This window comes from Amphiura filiformis, unplaced genomic scaffold (genome assembly GCF_039555335.1).
Source record: "Amphiura filiformis unplaced genomic scaffold, Afil_fr2py scaffold_26, whole genome shotgun sequence".
Classification (NCBI taxonomy): domain Eukaryota; kingdom Metazoa; phylum Echinodermata; class Ophiuroidea; order Amphilepidida; family Amphiuridae; genus Amphiura; species Amphiura filiformis.
In genome coordinates, this window is record NW_027305490.1 from 510,460 (window position 1) to 523,695 (window position 13,236).

The 13,236-nt window shown below is 38.4% G+C and overlaps 1 protein-coding gene across 1 annotated transcript in view; it reads left to right on the plus strand.

Annotated features, from left to right (window-relative positions):
* LOC140143717 (terminal uridylyltransferase 4-like) overlaps window positions 1–13,236 on the plus strand; it is a gene marked incomplete at its 3' end in the record, with an annotated part of 25,536 nt that continues 12,300 nt past the window's right edge. Inside the window, 8 exon segments of the mRNA XM_072165530.1 lie at window positions 1–535; window positions 589–905; window positions 1,331–1,447; window positions 2,570–2,747; window positions 3,214–3,357; window positions 4,218–4,290; window positions 8,549–8,789; window positions 9,691–9,862. Coding sequence (XP_072021631.1) covers window positions 1–535; window positions 589–905; window positions 1,331–1,447; window positions 2,570–2,747; window positions 3,214–3,357; window positions 4,218–4,290; window positions 8,549–8,789; window positions 9,691–9,862 — 1,777 coding nt within the window.

Genomic DNA, 13,236 nt, shown 5'->3' on the forward strand with positions numbered 1-13,236 from the left:
ATGGCAGACACAGCGCCAAAGACGTCTGAACCGGCTAAAACGGAGCAGGAGACATCAAAATCAAGTACAGTGGATTGTGCTACCAAGAGTGACAAAGTAGATAATACAACCAAGACAGAAGTAAATGTAACAGAGGCAAAGAAGGAAGATGCCACAGTTGAGAAAAAAGAGGACAAAAATGTAAATGAGAAGAAAGATAATGCAAGTGAGAAAAAGGAAGATCAAGCCACAAATGAGATAAATAAGAAAAAAGATGATAAAACTGCAGATAAGAAAAAAGATGAAGCGGCTAAAACTGCTGATATGAAAAAGGCTGATGCTACAAGTAACAAAAGTGATGATACTAAGAAAAAAGATGAGACTGTAAATAAGAAAAGTGAGATTGACAAAACTAGCAAAAAGAAGGAGGATGAAAAGACAAACAAGAAAAATGATGAAGATAAAACAAATAAGAAGAATGATAACTCAAATACTACCAAGAAGAACGACAACAGTAAGGTGGCTAACAATATCAACAAGACCAGCTCGGAAGGAGGTAAACCAAGAGCGGGAAGTGCAGGGAACCAGGGCAAAAATGATCAATCTAAGGAACAAAAAGTGAAGAGAAGACAGAAAGAGCAAGAACGATACCAGAGAAAGATACAGCGGGGAGAAAACAAAAATGCAGCCAAAGAGGGTGGTGCTCAAAAGGCTACACCAAAGACAGAAGAGAAGAAAGATTCAGGGGATTGAGTATAACAGTGGGAGGCGAAGGACGAACTGTCACAGAGAAACGAGATGGGAAGACAGTGGTTGAAAAGAAGGGGGAAAATGCAATTGAAGCACCAGAAACAAAACAGGGCGGAGAGGCATTGACGGAGGAAGAGAAGAAACTGGAAGAGCATCAGATATTCAGATTAGCAAAGGTAAGCAGCTTCAGTTTGAACATTTAAATTGTGCACCAACTTGCAATATATGTTTTAGATTTATATAATATGTTATAAATAATAACATTATAAGATATAACTGGAAAGTTGAAGGAGACCTGTCACATGTTGGACCATATTTAAGCACTCCAGAAAGTGTTGAGAGGATCCTTTTGCATGCTAGCAAATCCCTCTGCCAAATCTGCATGTTCAACATGTTAGGCTACCAAAAACAGTCAACTTGTTTGGTAACTACAAATGTATAATTGTTTTAATATAAAAGTGTTTAGTTCAAGAAAATAAGTGGATTTCTAAGTGGACTTGCTCAAAGTTTGTCCTTTTTCTACTCAAATGGTAAAGATGTATCAAAAATCTTTTTTATCATACTTGATGAAGTTTTTTGTACATTCACTTTGCTCCAACAGAAAAGCCTTCGTTTTCCCAAAGCCAAATTTTATTGTAGATACTGCAACTATCACCTGGATACTGTGGATCTAGCCTTCAAGCATGTGGATGAATCAAGACATAGTAAACTAGAAAAGGTGAGTGTACTTTTTTTGCTTGCAAAGCAACAAAACAAGTTGTGCCTTTTTACACTCTTTTGTCAGACGATAGAGTGGATCCTGACCAGAAGCTTGTTTGTAAACAATGAAGTTTATGTACATGTATTCAATTATAAATCCAAAAAGTGTTTGTTGGAATTACATGTACTAACCTACTCCCCTAAACTTTGTGAATGATGACACAGATTAATTTGAAAGTCAGGTCTTGAATCATAAAAGTGTATTGATTATGGTAAGTACTTGAACAATGAACATGATCCCAACTGACAGACAGCATTTTGCTATTGCTCATACGGTATTACCGTATTATTTGTAATAAACGCCCCAGGGGCGTTGCATTTTTCCTAAAGGGGGGCGTTTATTGTGAATTGTCAGTGAAAAATATGAGAAAAACTTACAAATCAGGTTAAATTTCCCAATGGTGCTCCTGTAGAAAAGAGGGATTTACGGCTATACTAATGGCGACATGACACCCATGGAAAATATCATTTTCGTGGTAAATACATCAAAATTACACCCGTAAGTACATCATCAAGCAAGAATCTAGTGAAATTCTACCATGATTAGGCAATGGAATGGATGGAAGTGTGAGTCATAACAGGTTTTGTCCATGCAATTTACCGATCGTCCCTGACAAGACTGACTAACTGATGCCAGTTTTAAGCTTACTCACACGATATAGCATGGAATTTTTGTCAATTTTTCACAGAAAAATTGGAGGGGGGCGTTTATTATAAACAATACTGTATTCCAGATGAGAGATGCAAACAAGAAAATACCTGTTAAAAGTGTTTTCTATTGTGATATGAAGTACTGGGGGAATGCATGACAATCCCGGGATGACAATCTGCCAACCTCAGCATAATTAGACGAGAAAGGCTATTTATATGTCCATGTATTGTGTATTTACGGGGATGCGCAATAATAATAATGCACAACCCTGTCAGTTTCTATTGACATTAAACGGCTTTTACCTCTGGCAGTATCATACTTTTTGATGGAGTATCCCAGTTTTTTTTTACTCCAGAGAGTGCATGTTGTTAAGATCCAGTTAATAAATCCATGTCTTTTTCTATCTATTTTCTGTATTTTCTGATGCAGACCAAGAAAGACCAGGAGTTTCTACGGACCTTACCACCAGCATCCGATGCTCATCATGAAGCACTGACCAATCTGTTAACAAGTGTAGTGGACAAGCATAAGCTGACCCAGCAAGAGCTTGACCAGAGAGCTAAGATTGTATCAAGAGTGGAGCAAGTCCTCCAGAAAGAGCTTCCAAGTAAGTGAAATTTACCAGGGAAAAAAATACCCATTTCAAGCATGTAAGGTAATGCTAAGAAATTGAGCCTAATATTATGATCGGAATAAAGTAAATAATGTTAACTGCAAGTTTCCTGATATCAAAATGTTGGTTGAATTTCATTGGAGTGCCATAAATTCTTGTTGGAATTGCAGAATAGTGTTGAATTTCTTGTGGGAGTAATAGAATGCTAGTGAATTTATTTCATTGATGAACTTGAACTGTAAGGTTTTTGTGAAAAACAAAAATAACTTTCCTCATGCCAATGATTCTTGGTTTGTTACTATGGTGAAGTAAAAAAAATCATTCAGTAATCGCTTTCATAAATTTCTGTATCATAGGAAACCTGAAATAAACCGGGAACTTTGTCGATCAAATTTTGTATTTCCTGGTCATGTTCCATGTGGATAAATTATTTGTTATACTTCCTGTTTATCCTGAACAGAATGTAAAGTTCATCTGTATGGCTCCTCAGTGAGTGGATTTGGTTTCAAAGATAGCAATGTAAACCTGGATATACAGATGCCACCTGATGTCACTCCAGCAGAGATACTTGTAGGGACTGATAAAGCAATGCACAAACACAGTAGTAAGTAATATAATCTGAACTTAGGGATGCATTAGATATCAAGGGGTGCATGGAAGTTTAGGTGAGGGCAAGTCTTGTCTTCTTATTTGCCTTTCTCCTTTAAAAGTGAGATTTTCTTCAAACATTTTTTTTTGTACTCCTTGAGTGGGCAAACTTACCTTCGACAAACCTCCCATGCTCCTCCTTCAATTCAATGGTGTGTCTCTTCAGGAACTGTGATATCATACTGGGTCTGTTTCACTTGTCACAACTTTGTGTGATTAACTGCTAGTGCTTAGCCCTGTCATCAGATACCGTAAAACCTCGTCTATAAGCATATATTGTGTTTTTGATGAAAGCTAAATTAATACGATACATGCATAAATATGTCAATACAATAGATTGTTCTTACAATAATACTTGTTTGTATATGATCGGATTTGTAATTTATTTGCTCAAATTCCATAATGGCGCCTGGATTAGTTTAGCTTTCATCAGAAGCACTCTATATGCTTGTAGACAAGGTTTTACGGTAAAGGAAGAAAGTGTGTTCACCCCTACACAGCCAAGTTCTGATTCTAAATTCCTAAATGTTGTTGCTTTTGTAGTGTCCTTCATCATTATTTGAAAAGCAAAATTAATAATAAAAAAACAACAACTAATCAACAAACAAAACACTGACCCACATCATTTAAATGTTATGGCCTTGCCAGAGCCCCCCCCCCCATTAAAATTCCCTTTTGTGTTTTCACTTGAAGAGATCAGAACTTTGCAGTAGGGAACAATGTAACCTGTTCAGAGGACACTTACAGAAAGTAAAGTCGGGTATCTGCATTTTAATGTACCAACAGTAAGTTTTGTTAATTGTCTTCCATTTACAGGTGATGTCTTTACCGAGGTAGTAACCGACTTTGAAGGGAAATTCCCATGTATCAATTTCAAAGATAAGAAAACGTAAGTTCTCTGGTCTATTGGTAAGATAACTAGTAGTAAATATTTCCAGTGTTGCAAAATCTCCCATGTTCTTCAGGTTACGGTACACACAAATGAAAATTGTGCATTCAGCATTCTGAAATTGATTAATTAATGAAGGGAGGAAATTCATTAAGGTCTCCACTAGAACATGATTTGGCTACTTCCTTGTAAATATTTGAATATAGTAAAATGTATCCCATCCCATCTCATCATGTTAGTGCAACAACATCGCATCTGTGTACATTGCCATTTCATAGTTACATTTGCATCACATGCCCAAAAGACCAAATATTTGAGCTGTAAAAATATATCAAATCTGATCCATCAGACCAAAGTTGGATATTTTGAAAACTGAATTACTACATGTACCATCACTAACTTGCTCAGTACATAAACTTACTATTATTGAAATCCTTGAGTCCCTGGCCTACATGGCTGCAAAGTTGTATTTATGTTCTTGTAACTGAACAAAATTACAGCACAGAGGCCTATGGAGCAAAGTCGAAACATTTCGGAGTCCATATCCATTTTTCAATGTTTTTTGTTGTTGTTTTTGGCTCTGAGCGGAGCTTATCAGTGCCTTTGTCATGCAACTAACTAGCATTCATTTTCAGGCCACAATACGCTGTTGGTTTTTATGCTAAGGATCATTTAATGACTGATATGAAGACTTAAGTTTCGCTTTCAAAGTTTGGCTAAGTTATTTTTGAATCGATTGCACTCCAGATTTTCTTGAAATTCAGGCGATAAAAGTATTATTTCTGGTTAAACAAGCCCAAACTAGTCACGATAATCGAGTTATATCTTGGTTCCCTGTGTGTGCTAGAGATTATTCTGGTCTGTATAATTTGAGATGCGTAATACAGACGGAAACCAATGGAGGTATATTTCTTCAGATTTAGTTCAGATCAGAAATTAATTGACTACTTCTTAACTTTTCTTCACTATTTCTTTATAATTTAAATAAAGAGATAGGTAAGGAATGTCAAGAAATAGTCAAGAATATGTCTGAATCTTGAATAAATCCCGAATAAATCTGAACAAATGACTTTTCTGGGGACTATTTGGCTTATGCAAGTGCAGTACGGAAGCACTGTGCCGATTTTTTTGTTAAAGGTCACGTTTTTACCGATAAGCTGCGATGCTCAACAAACTTCGTACTTTTCTATGAGGCTATTTTGAACCAATAAATCGATTAGTTTTTCTTGATTGATGACATCACCATTTCTGAACCAATCAGCAAACAGTTTTGTGTGATTGATCGATTCTTGCAGTAGTCTCCACAGCAGCCAGTTTGGTTCCACATTTTTGTGGAGGGAGCGTAACCAAACTGGCTGCATAGGAGACTAAGTTCACTGACCCATTGACCTTGCAAACTCAACCACAGAGAGCTACGGTGCATAATCGAGGTGAAAATACGCTAGTTTGTTTACCATTCTGAGCCCGGTTCTGAGCTCATGAGCTTCTGGTAAATGTCATTCAAGCATACCATAATATTTTTTTTATTAAATATAAAGATGTTTATTTAAGTTATTTGTAAAATTCAGCGATGGACTTAATCTAGAAGTGGTTTGATTTTAGTTGTAAACGCGGGACTCGACCGGCATGACAAGTTGAACATGTGAAGTTCCAAATTCGGAAGCCATGTACTACTATTCCAATTTCCATGTACGTGAGGTCTCACACGAACTGCTCCGAGGTTATACTATACTGTTACTGACTACTAGATTGTCTACTTTTGTACTTTCGTAAGTGATGAAATTGAAGAAAAAATCATGAAGTGAAATCTATCAGAAATAAACACTGATGTGATGTAGGCTATACTAAAATGCAGTAAACCTTTTACGAAAGCCGTATTGTAAGGATACATCGCAGATTTACTGCGTTACGCACTTGTCTCTGATTGGCTGCTAAGGCGATATGTTGTTGCTGAGTGGAAATTTATGAATGAACTGTGCGCCGTACGCGTTGTTAGCGCCGAATTTGCAACATCACGGTAGTCGCGCTCGTCAAAGGTTTGCTGCATTTTAGTATAGTCCTGCTTAATCAGAGTACAGCATCCAGGCAGATCCAGATCCGAACAGAACTTACGATTGTTCGGTTGGACTGGGTTCAACACACATGACACAACAGACATGTCAGGACAGACCAGTTTTGGTGTTTACAAAAAAATGCAAATGATCTCAAGTCACAAAAATTTGTTATAAAATTTCATTTTTTGTCTCGCCTCGGTATTTCTGTCTGTCCGGGGGTGTGGATGTCCGTGTGTCCGTCCGGAGCTGTATCTGGGGAACTGTAAGACCTACGGGGCGCTACTTGGTGGGAGGAAGGGTATCTAAGTTTGCTCCGTAATTGTATGTTTTTGGTGAAAAATAATGCAAATTAACATAGCTAATTTGCATAATTTATGCGAAAAATCAGCGCAAATTGATAGCGGCGCATGGTAACGAAACCTTGTGACAGGAATGATACACACCTGCTGATCACCTGATTAGTTTTTGGCGAAAAGTATGAGCATTTAGTTGTTAACTTGCATAATTTATGCGGAACGCTTCTACAAAATGGTTGGAAATCTGAAGAAATCCGCCTTGTGAAGCTGTTTCTGGGGATCCGTAAGAATGCTAAGCCCTATGATGATGAAACGTGGTGGGGGTAGCATGACCAGAGGATCTCGACCTGATTCGATTTTCAGCGCAAAATATGGTAATTACCTACATAATTTGCATAATTTATGCATAATATGCAAAAACCTTTTTCTCGGAGACTAGGGGTCGACGTTCTTCAAACTTGGTGGGCGGGTGCATCTTGACCCCAGACAGAACAAGTTTGTATTGGTTAGTGGGTGAAGGTCACTCGAGGTCATCCAGGGGTCATCTAAGGTCAAATTACTAAAATCTGTCGTATGGGAATGAAACTTGGTGGGTACAGTTAACATTTAGAGTCAAATTTTCTGACGGTCATTTTGGGGTCATCCGAGGTCACTTAGGGGTCATCCGAGGTCAAATTACTAAAAACTGTCGTATGAGCATGAAACTTGATGGATACACTTAACATGATGAGTCAAATTTTCGGACGGTTATTTCGGGGTCATCTGAGCTCACAAGGGGTCATCTGAGGTCAAATTTCTAAAAACTTCGTATGGGCATGAAACTTGGTGGGTACAGTCAACATTTAGAGTCAAAGTTTCGGAAGGTAATTTCGGGGTCATCCGAGGTCACCAAGGGGTCACCTGAGGTCAAATTACTAAAAACTTGTATGGGCATGAAACTTGGTGGGTACACTTAACATTTAGAGTCAAATTTTCAGACGGTTATTTCGGGGTCATCTGAGGTCACCAAGGGGTCATCTGAGGTCACCAAGGGGTCATCTGAGGTCAAATTACTAAAAACTGTTGTATGGGCATGAAACTTTGTGGGTACACTTAACATTTAGAGTCAAATTTTCAGACGGTTATTTCGGGGTCATCTGAGGTCACCAAGGGGTCATCTGAGGTCAAATTACTAAAACTGTTGTATGGGCATGAAACTTTGTGGGTACAGTCAACATTTAGAGTCAAATTTTGGAAGGTCATTTCGGGGTCATCCGAGGTCACCCAGGGGTCATCTGAGGTTAAGTTACTAAAACTCGCATGGGCATGAAACTTGGTGGGTACAGTCAACATTTCAAGCCAAATTTTTGGAATGTCATTTTGGGTTCATCCAAGGTCACTCAGGGGTCATCTGTGGTCAAATTACTAAAACCTCATGTGGATATGAAACTTATTGATGGATGTATTATGCTCTGCAAATAAGATATAGCTACCAACCAGCAAGATGTATGATTGCATGTGATCTGGCACATACAATGTACATGATTTCACCTGTTGCACATTCGACTGCAATTACTTTCACATTCAAAAAAGCACAGAGCCACAGCGCCATTGGTGCTCTTGTTTTGTTTTGTTCCTTATTTTTGCCTATATCTCACATTTCATTATTATTATTATTCATTATTTGGTCTGATTGGAGCGGATAGTACCAGATATAATAATAGCAAATGTGATTAGTGCGAAACTTGTAAGCATTATCATATCTTGATCCTTAGTTAAACTCAATTATTTCAAATCTTTCATTTGGCATGAAAAACGTTAAGGTGGGTCTTTTCAAAATTCTTGTGAAAAGTGTTTGCTTTTGTGAAGCAAGTTTGGTGTATGGTCATACAGGTCATTAATACATTGCTCATTTCTATTCATCCATAGTGGGCTGCAATGTCAAGTTGGTACCAACAGTGCGTTTGCAGTAGACACTTCCAAGTTACTCCGGGAATACTACAAACTTGATGCACGAGTGCCTGTGCTGGCACTTGCCCTTAGGTACTGGGCAAAGCTGTGTAAAGTTGATCAGCAAGCTGATGGTAGCATGCCTGCTTATGCATTTGTGATAATGGTTATTCATTACTTACAACAGTGTGAGCCACCTGTGCTTCCTGTTATTCAAGAGGTAAGGCAGTTGATGATTTAGTGTAAAGCATTCTTAACTACTGATTCAGAAGTTGGAAGATGTGGGTATCTGCTTTATAGATCAACAAACACTATATATGATGCAATGTGTGAAAGTAATAACTTCCCTGTTTATGTACCCATAATATGTTGAAATTTTATACTGTAAAACCACTCAATTTTGCTAGGGATTTAATTTCGCTAGAATCCTTAATTCGCAAAATTAAATACTCGCAAATTTAACAGTGTTACATTGACTTGTACATATGAATTGCTGGATTAGCAAAATTAAATACCCACAAAAATCAGGCATGAGAATTTTCAGTTTAAAAACTGAATTCAGTTTTTTTTATAGTCAAAATTTCCGCAACTTTATTTAATTTCAGCCTGTTTTGGTACTTTTTGCCCAATTTCACGCCAAGCATTTTCAGTTTTTTCAGTTTTTTTTAGGAAAGTGCAGTCTCATGCCTGAAAAATGGTGGTCATTGGCAATTAGCGAAATTAAGTACTAGCAAAATTAAATAGCTTTACAGTATTTAAATTGTAATATGGCCATTTCCTTGGCCAAGCTGATGTCACAAGAGGAGGAAAAACCTTGTAAAACCTATGTGCGCATGTGCAGTTCCCCTCCATCAAGCTGGTTGCTGTGCACACGCTTGTGCAAAGGGGACACGGGACAATGTCCATGGATGTCAGACTGAGTGAATTATTATGGCAAGTAAGATCATGAATAATTAAGTAGTTGAGTTCTGGAGGGTAGGATCTGGCGGTGCAATGACATATTCTGTATGATCAAATCCAACCCAAATGCCAAAATATCACTGGAAGAAGCCTCCTAGGTTCCACATATTTTCTAGACATGGGTACACATTTTCATACAATTTGTTTCTTCCCCATTACAGAAAGAAACTCTGAAGGAGCGCAACACCAAATGTGCAGGTGAACTGTGGTTGGATCTGTTGAAGTTCTATGTAGTAGAAATGCCAATAGAAGAATGGGTGATCACTATACGTAACCGTAAACCCATCAGCCGACAAGACATGAAGATACCCAACAAAAGGCTGGCTGTTGAAGGTAATGTTATTATCGACTTAAGCTGCTGTGTCACAATGCACATATTGTCATTCTCTGTTAACCTTTGTAATAGATATGCTTTGTTTGCTAAAAAAAAGTAGGACATTACAAATGTGCCAGATTCCCCATAGTATTGCACATATGGATGCTATCTTTGACTTTAAGGTTAAACAAAGTGTTGAAGGGCTTTACCTCCAGAAAAAATATATTATTACCTTATACGTAAGAAAATATGTCTACTTATCATGTGAAATAAAAAAATCCGGAAAAAAATGTGTGAAAATGTGTTTTAGCCTATTTTTTAGCTCTTGTCAAAACACTATTATTCGATTTGTTTACAAGCGCCAAGCAACTGTCGTCAAGGAGAGTGATTGACATCTTTATTATTAGAGAAGAATGGAATCTGTATAGTTCATGAATATTCATGTAGTATTTATACAACCTGTATCCCAGCCATTTTTGCTTAGCTATCATAATCGTTCATATAAGACGCCCATATGATCCATGGTGTTAAACTGATATTCAGCAACTTTATATCTCTCGATCTTTGCGATCCGAAATATTGAATTTCAACTTTAGGCACATCTCTAGCAAGATAATTAAATACCTGTCACAAATAGAGGTCTTGAAATGTTACTTGCAACGTTAAAAATGTGAATAGAGAACAAATCGGGTTCAAACATGCTTCAAAAATATAGGTAATTGTCAACGCCTACTACCAGAATAGCCGGAAGAGGGCAGACTTCATAAGGGAGTGTTCATAATATATTTTAGTGGGGACAAAGAATTTGGAACTTATTTCGGGAAATGTCCTGGGTTTTTGGTTTTGTTTTTTATTTTATCTTCCTGTTCGGTGTTTCGGTTGGCACATTTTCGGGCATTTTCATGCACTTCACAGGAGTTTTTTCGTGGCTTCTCTGTAGCTGTCGTGTGTCTTTTTCCCCACGTACAGGGTATAAATAATAAATGAATAATAATATATGAAAAAAGAATCTGGAACTTCAACGTCAAAAACAAAACAAAAACAAGACAAACTGTACCCTGCTAAAATATCAACCCCTATCCTCTATGAGAATAAAAATAATAAGACTCCAACCTCACCTGCAAAAAAAATATTTCATTCGGGGCGGATAATTTGGGATAAGTTCGGGCCTATTTTATTGCGACAATTTTCAAAATCTATAAGGTGAAATGTGTCGTGGGGATGTGCGGCAGATTTGGGGTGCATTTTCAGCCATTTAGTTTAGACTCTGTTGTATTTTTAGCCATGATTTTATTGACCCTCAGTGTCATGAAAATTAGGTTTAAGAAGGGTATTTTTCAATAAATTTCTCGAAAAAGTAAAAATTTGCGACTTTTTTCAGTCCAAAAGTTGATACAATTTTGGGTCTGTTTTATTCAAATTTGGTTTAAAATCGCATCCTTACCCAAATTGAGAAGGTTCCCCCGGGGTGTGTGCAAATTTGCAATTTATAGGCCTACACTCATCATTAGTAAGCCTAAAATCAAAGTGTTAATACCATTAACACTACCATGGCCCGTTTTGTCGTGATGACTGGCTTCCAAAATGTAGGCCTATTTTAGATTATAAATCTGGTCCCGCTAGAGGTGTGTTTTTACCCGCGGAGGTCTCTCCCTCGGGTTCGTGGATGTGCCACAGTTTTGGGGTAGGCCTACCTTTTCAACGACTATGATGGGTGGGTTTACAGCGAAGACCAACTTTTGGGCGCATTTTGGCAAAAGTGCCCTTAAAAAAGCGTCAAATTAGGCCAAATGTGGGTGACTTTGATCCCCGCGGGACAAATGGTTTGAAGAGACCCGCCCGAGGTGTTTTAAAAAAAAAAATGGTCGGGCCTGCTAAAAACCTCCCGGAATCAAGCATGGGTAGGCATACCAAAATGCCTTGAGACCCCCCCAACCCAGCGCCGGGACCTCCATGACATGATATTCTCCATGAGTCCACCAGAAAATATAAAAATATAACATTTTGATAGGCCTACTAGGCCTATATTTGTCTGTAAACCTTTCTTGTAGTTGTAGGCTACCGCGTATGTCTACCGTGATGACAGTAGCGTAGCTGCGGGGGGGGGGGGCAATTGCAAAAATTGCCTCTTTGGGCCCCCCCCCCCTAGTGCAAGGAAAAAAAGGGGGAAAGAGGGGGGGGAAAAGGAAAAAAAGAGAGGGTGAGAGGAGGGGCAGAGATGGGGAATCCAAACGATATGCAATACAGCTCAATAGGCCTACCATATATTATTTATCAATAAGCCTGGCAAAAATTGTCTATTTGGGCCCCCGCCCCCAGTTGGAAATTTGGTGGATTTGGGCCCCGCCCCATAGGGCCTACAGTCTTGCCCCTCCTGGAAAAAATCCCAGCTACGCCGCTGCGTGATGATGTTGCAAAGTTGCGGAAGTTCATTCATAAATTTCCCATTTCCACTCGACAACAACATACCAGCACGCAGCGCGCAGTATAGTAGCTAATCCCCGAGCTAATCAGAGACATGTGCGTTTCTCTTTCAACAGAAAATATGTGACCATGTGACTGACACGATGTAGGCCTACGCTTCAAATAATTATGCTCTCGGCGTCGAAAGTATGAAAATGGAAAATATTTATAATGAACACTCCCTTATTTAGCCACACCTCTGTTCCTTTCTCGGGTTGCCTGGTATCAGCAAAATCCTACACCTATCGCCTTCCCTTGGTAAAATCCCTGATAAAAACTCGTGATATTGAAATTGAATTTCAGCGCCAGAACTTCCGTCATTCTAGCATCATGGATGGATATGCAGTGGCGCCGCTAGGGGGGGCAGTATTTCCCCAATATTTTTTCTTTCCCACTCAGTTTTTAGGCAAAATCCCCACAATTATGTAATTTTCCACTTTTTATGGCAATTTAGTGCAATGATTTCCAAGCCTGCCCCGTCTCAAATTCACTTCCCCCATGCCCTTGAAAAAAATTCTGGTTCCGCCACTACGGGTATAGCCATAGCTAGGGGCTTTCCCACCCCACCCCAGTTGCCCTTGGTTATGCTGGACGTATGAGAAATTTAGAGCTTGTTCAATTCCACCAATTTTAGAAATTTTAAAGGTATATACAGGGTATATAGCCTATTAAAACGGATCACAGTCAAATAAAATATCGTAGGCCTAATAATTTTACCACTGGCATTTATTGAGCTGCTCACTTCTTGAAAATTATATGGTTTAATATTGATATTATACAATTGAGCTCCTTGTCAAGCTCCTCAGTACACATAGGAGAGTGACTAACTGAGCTCCCGCTATTTTCAGAAATGAAGGCCTGGCCTATTAAATGAATAATTAGGATTGAGGCAGCCTTTTGTTTCATTTTACAGAACTTTTTTTAATCC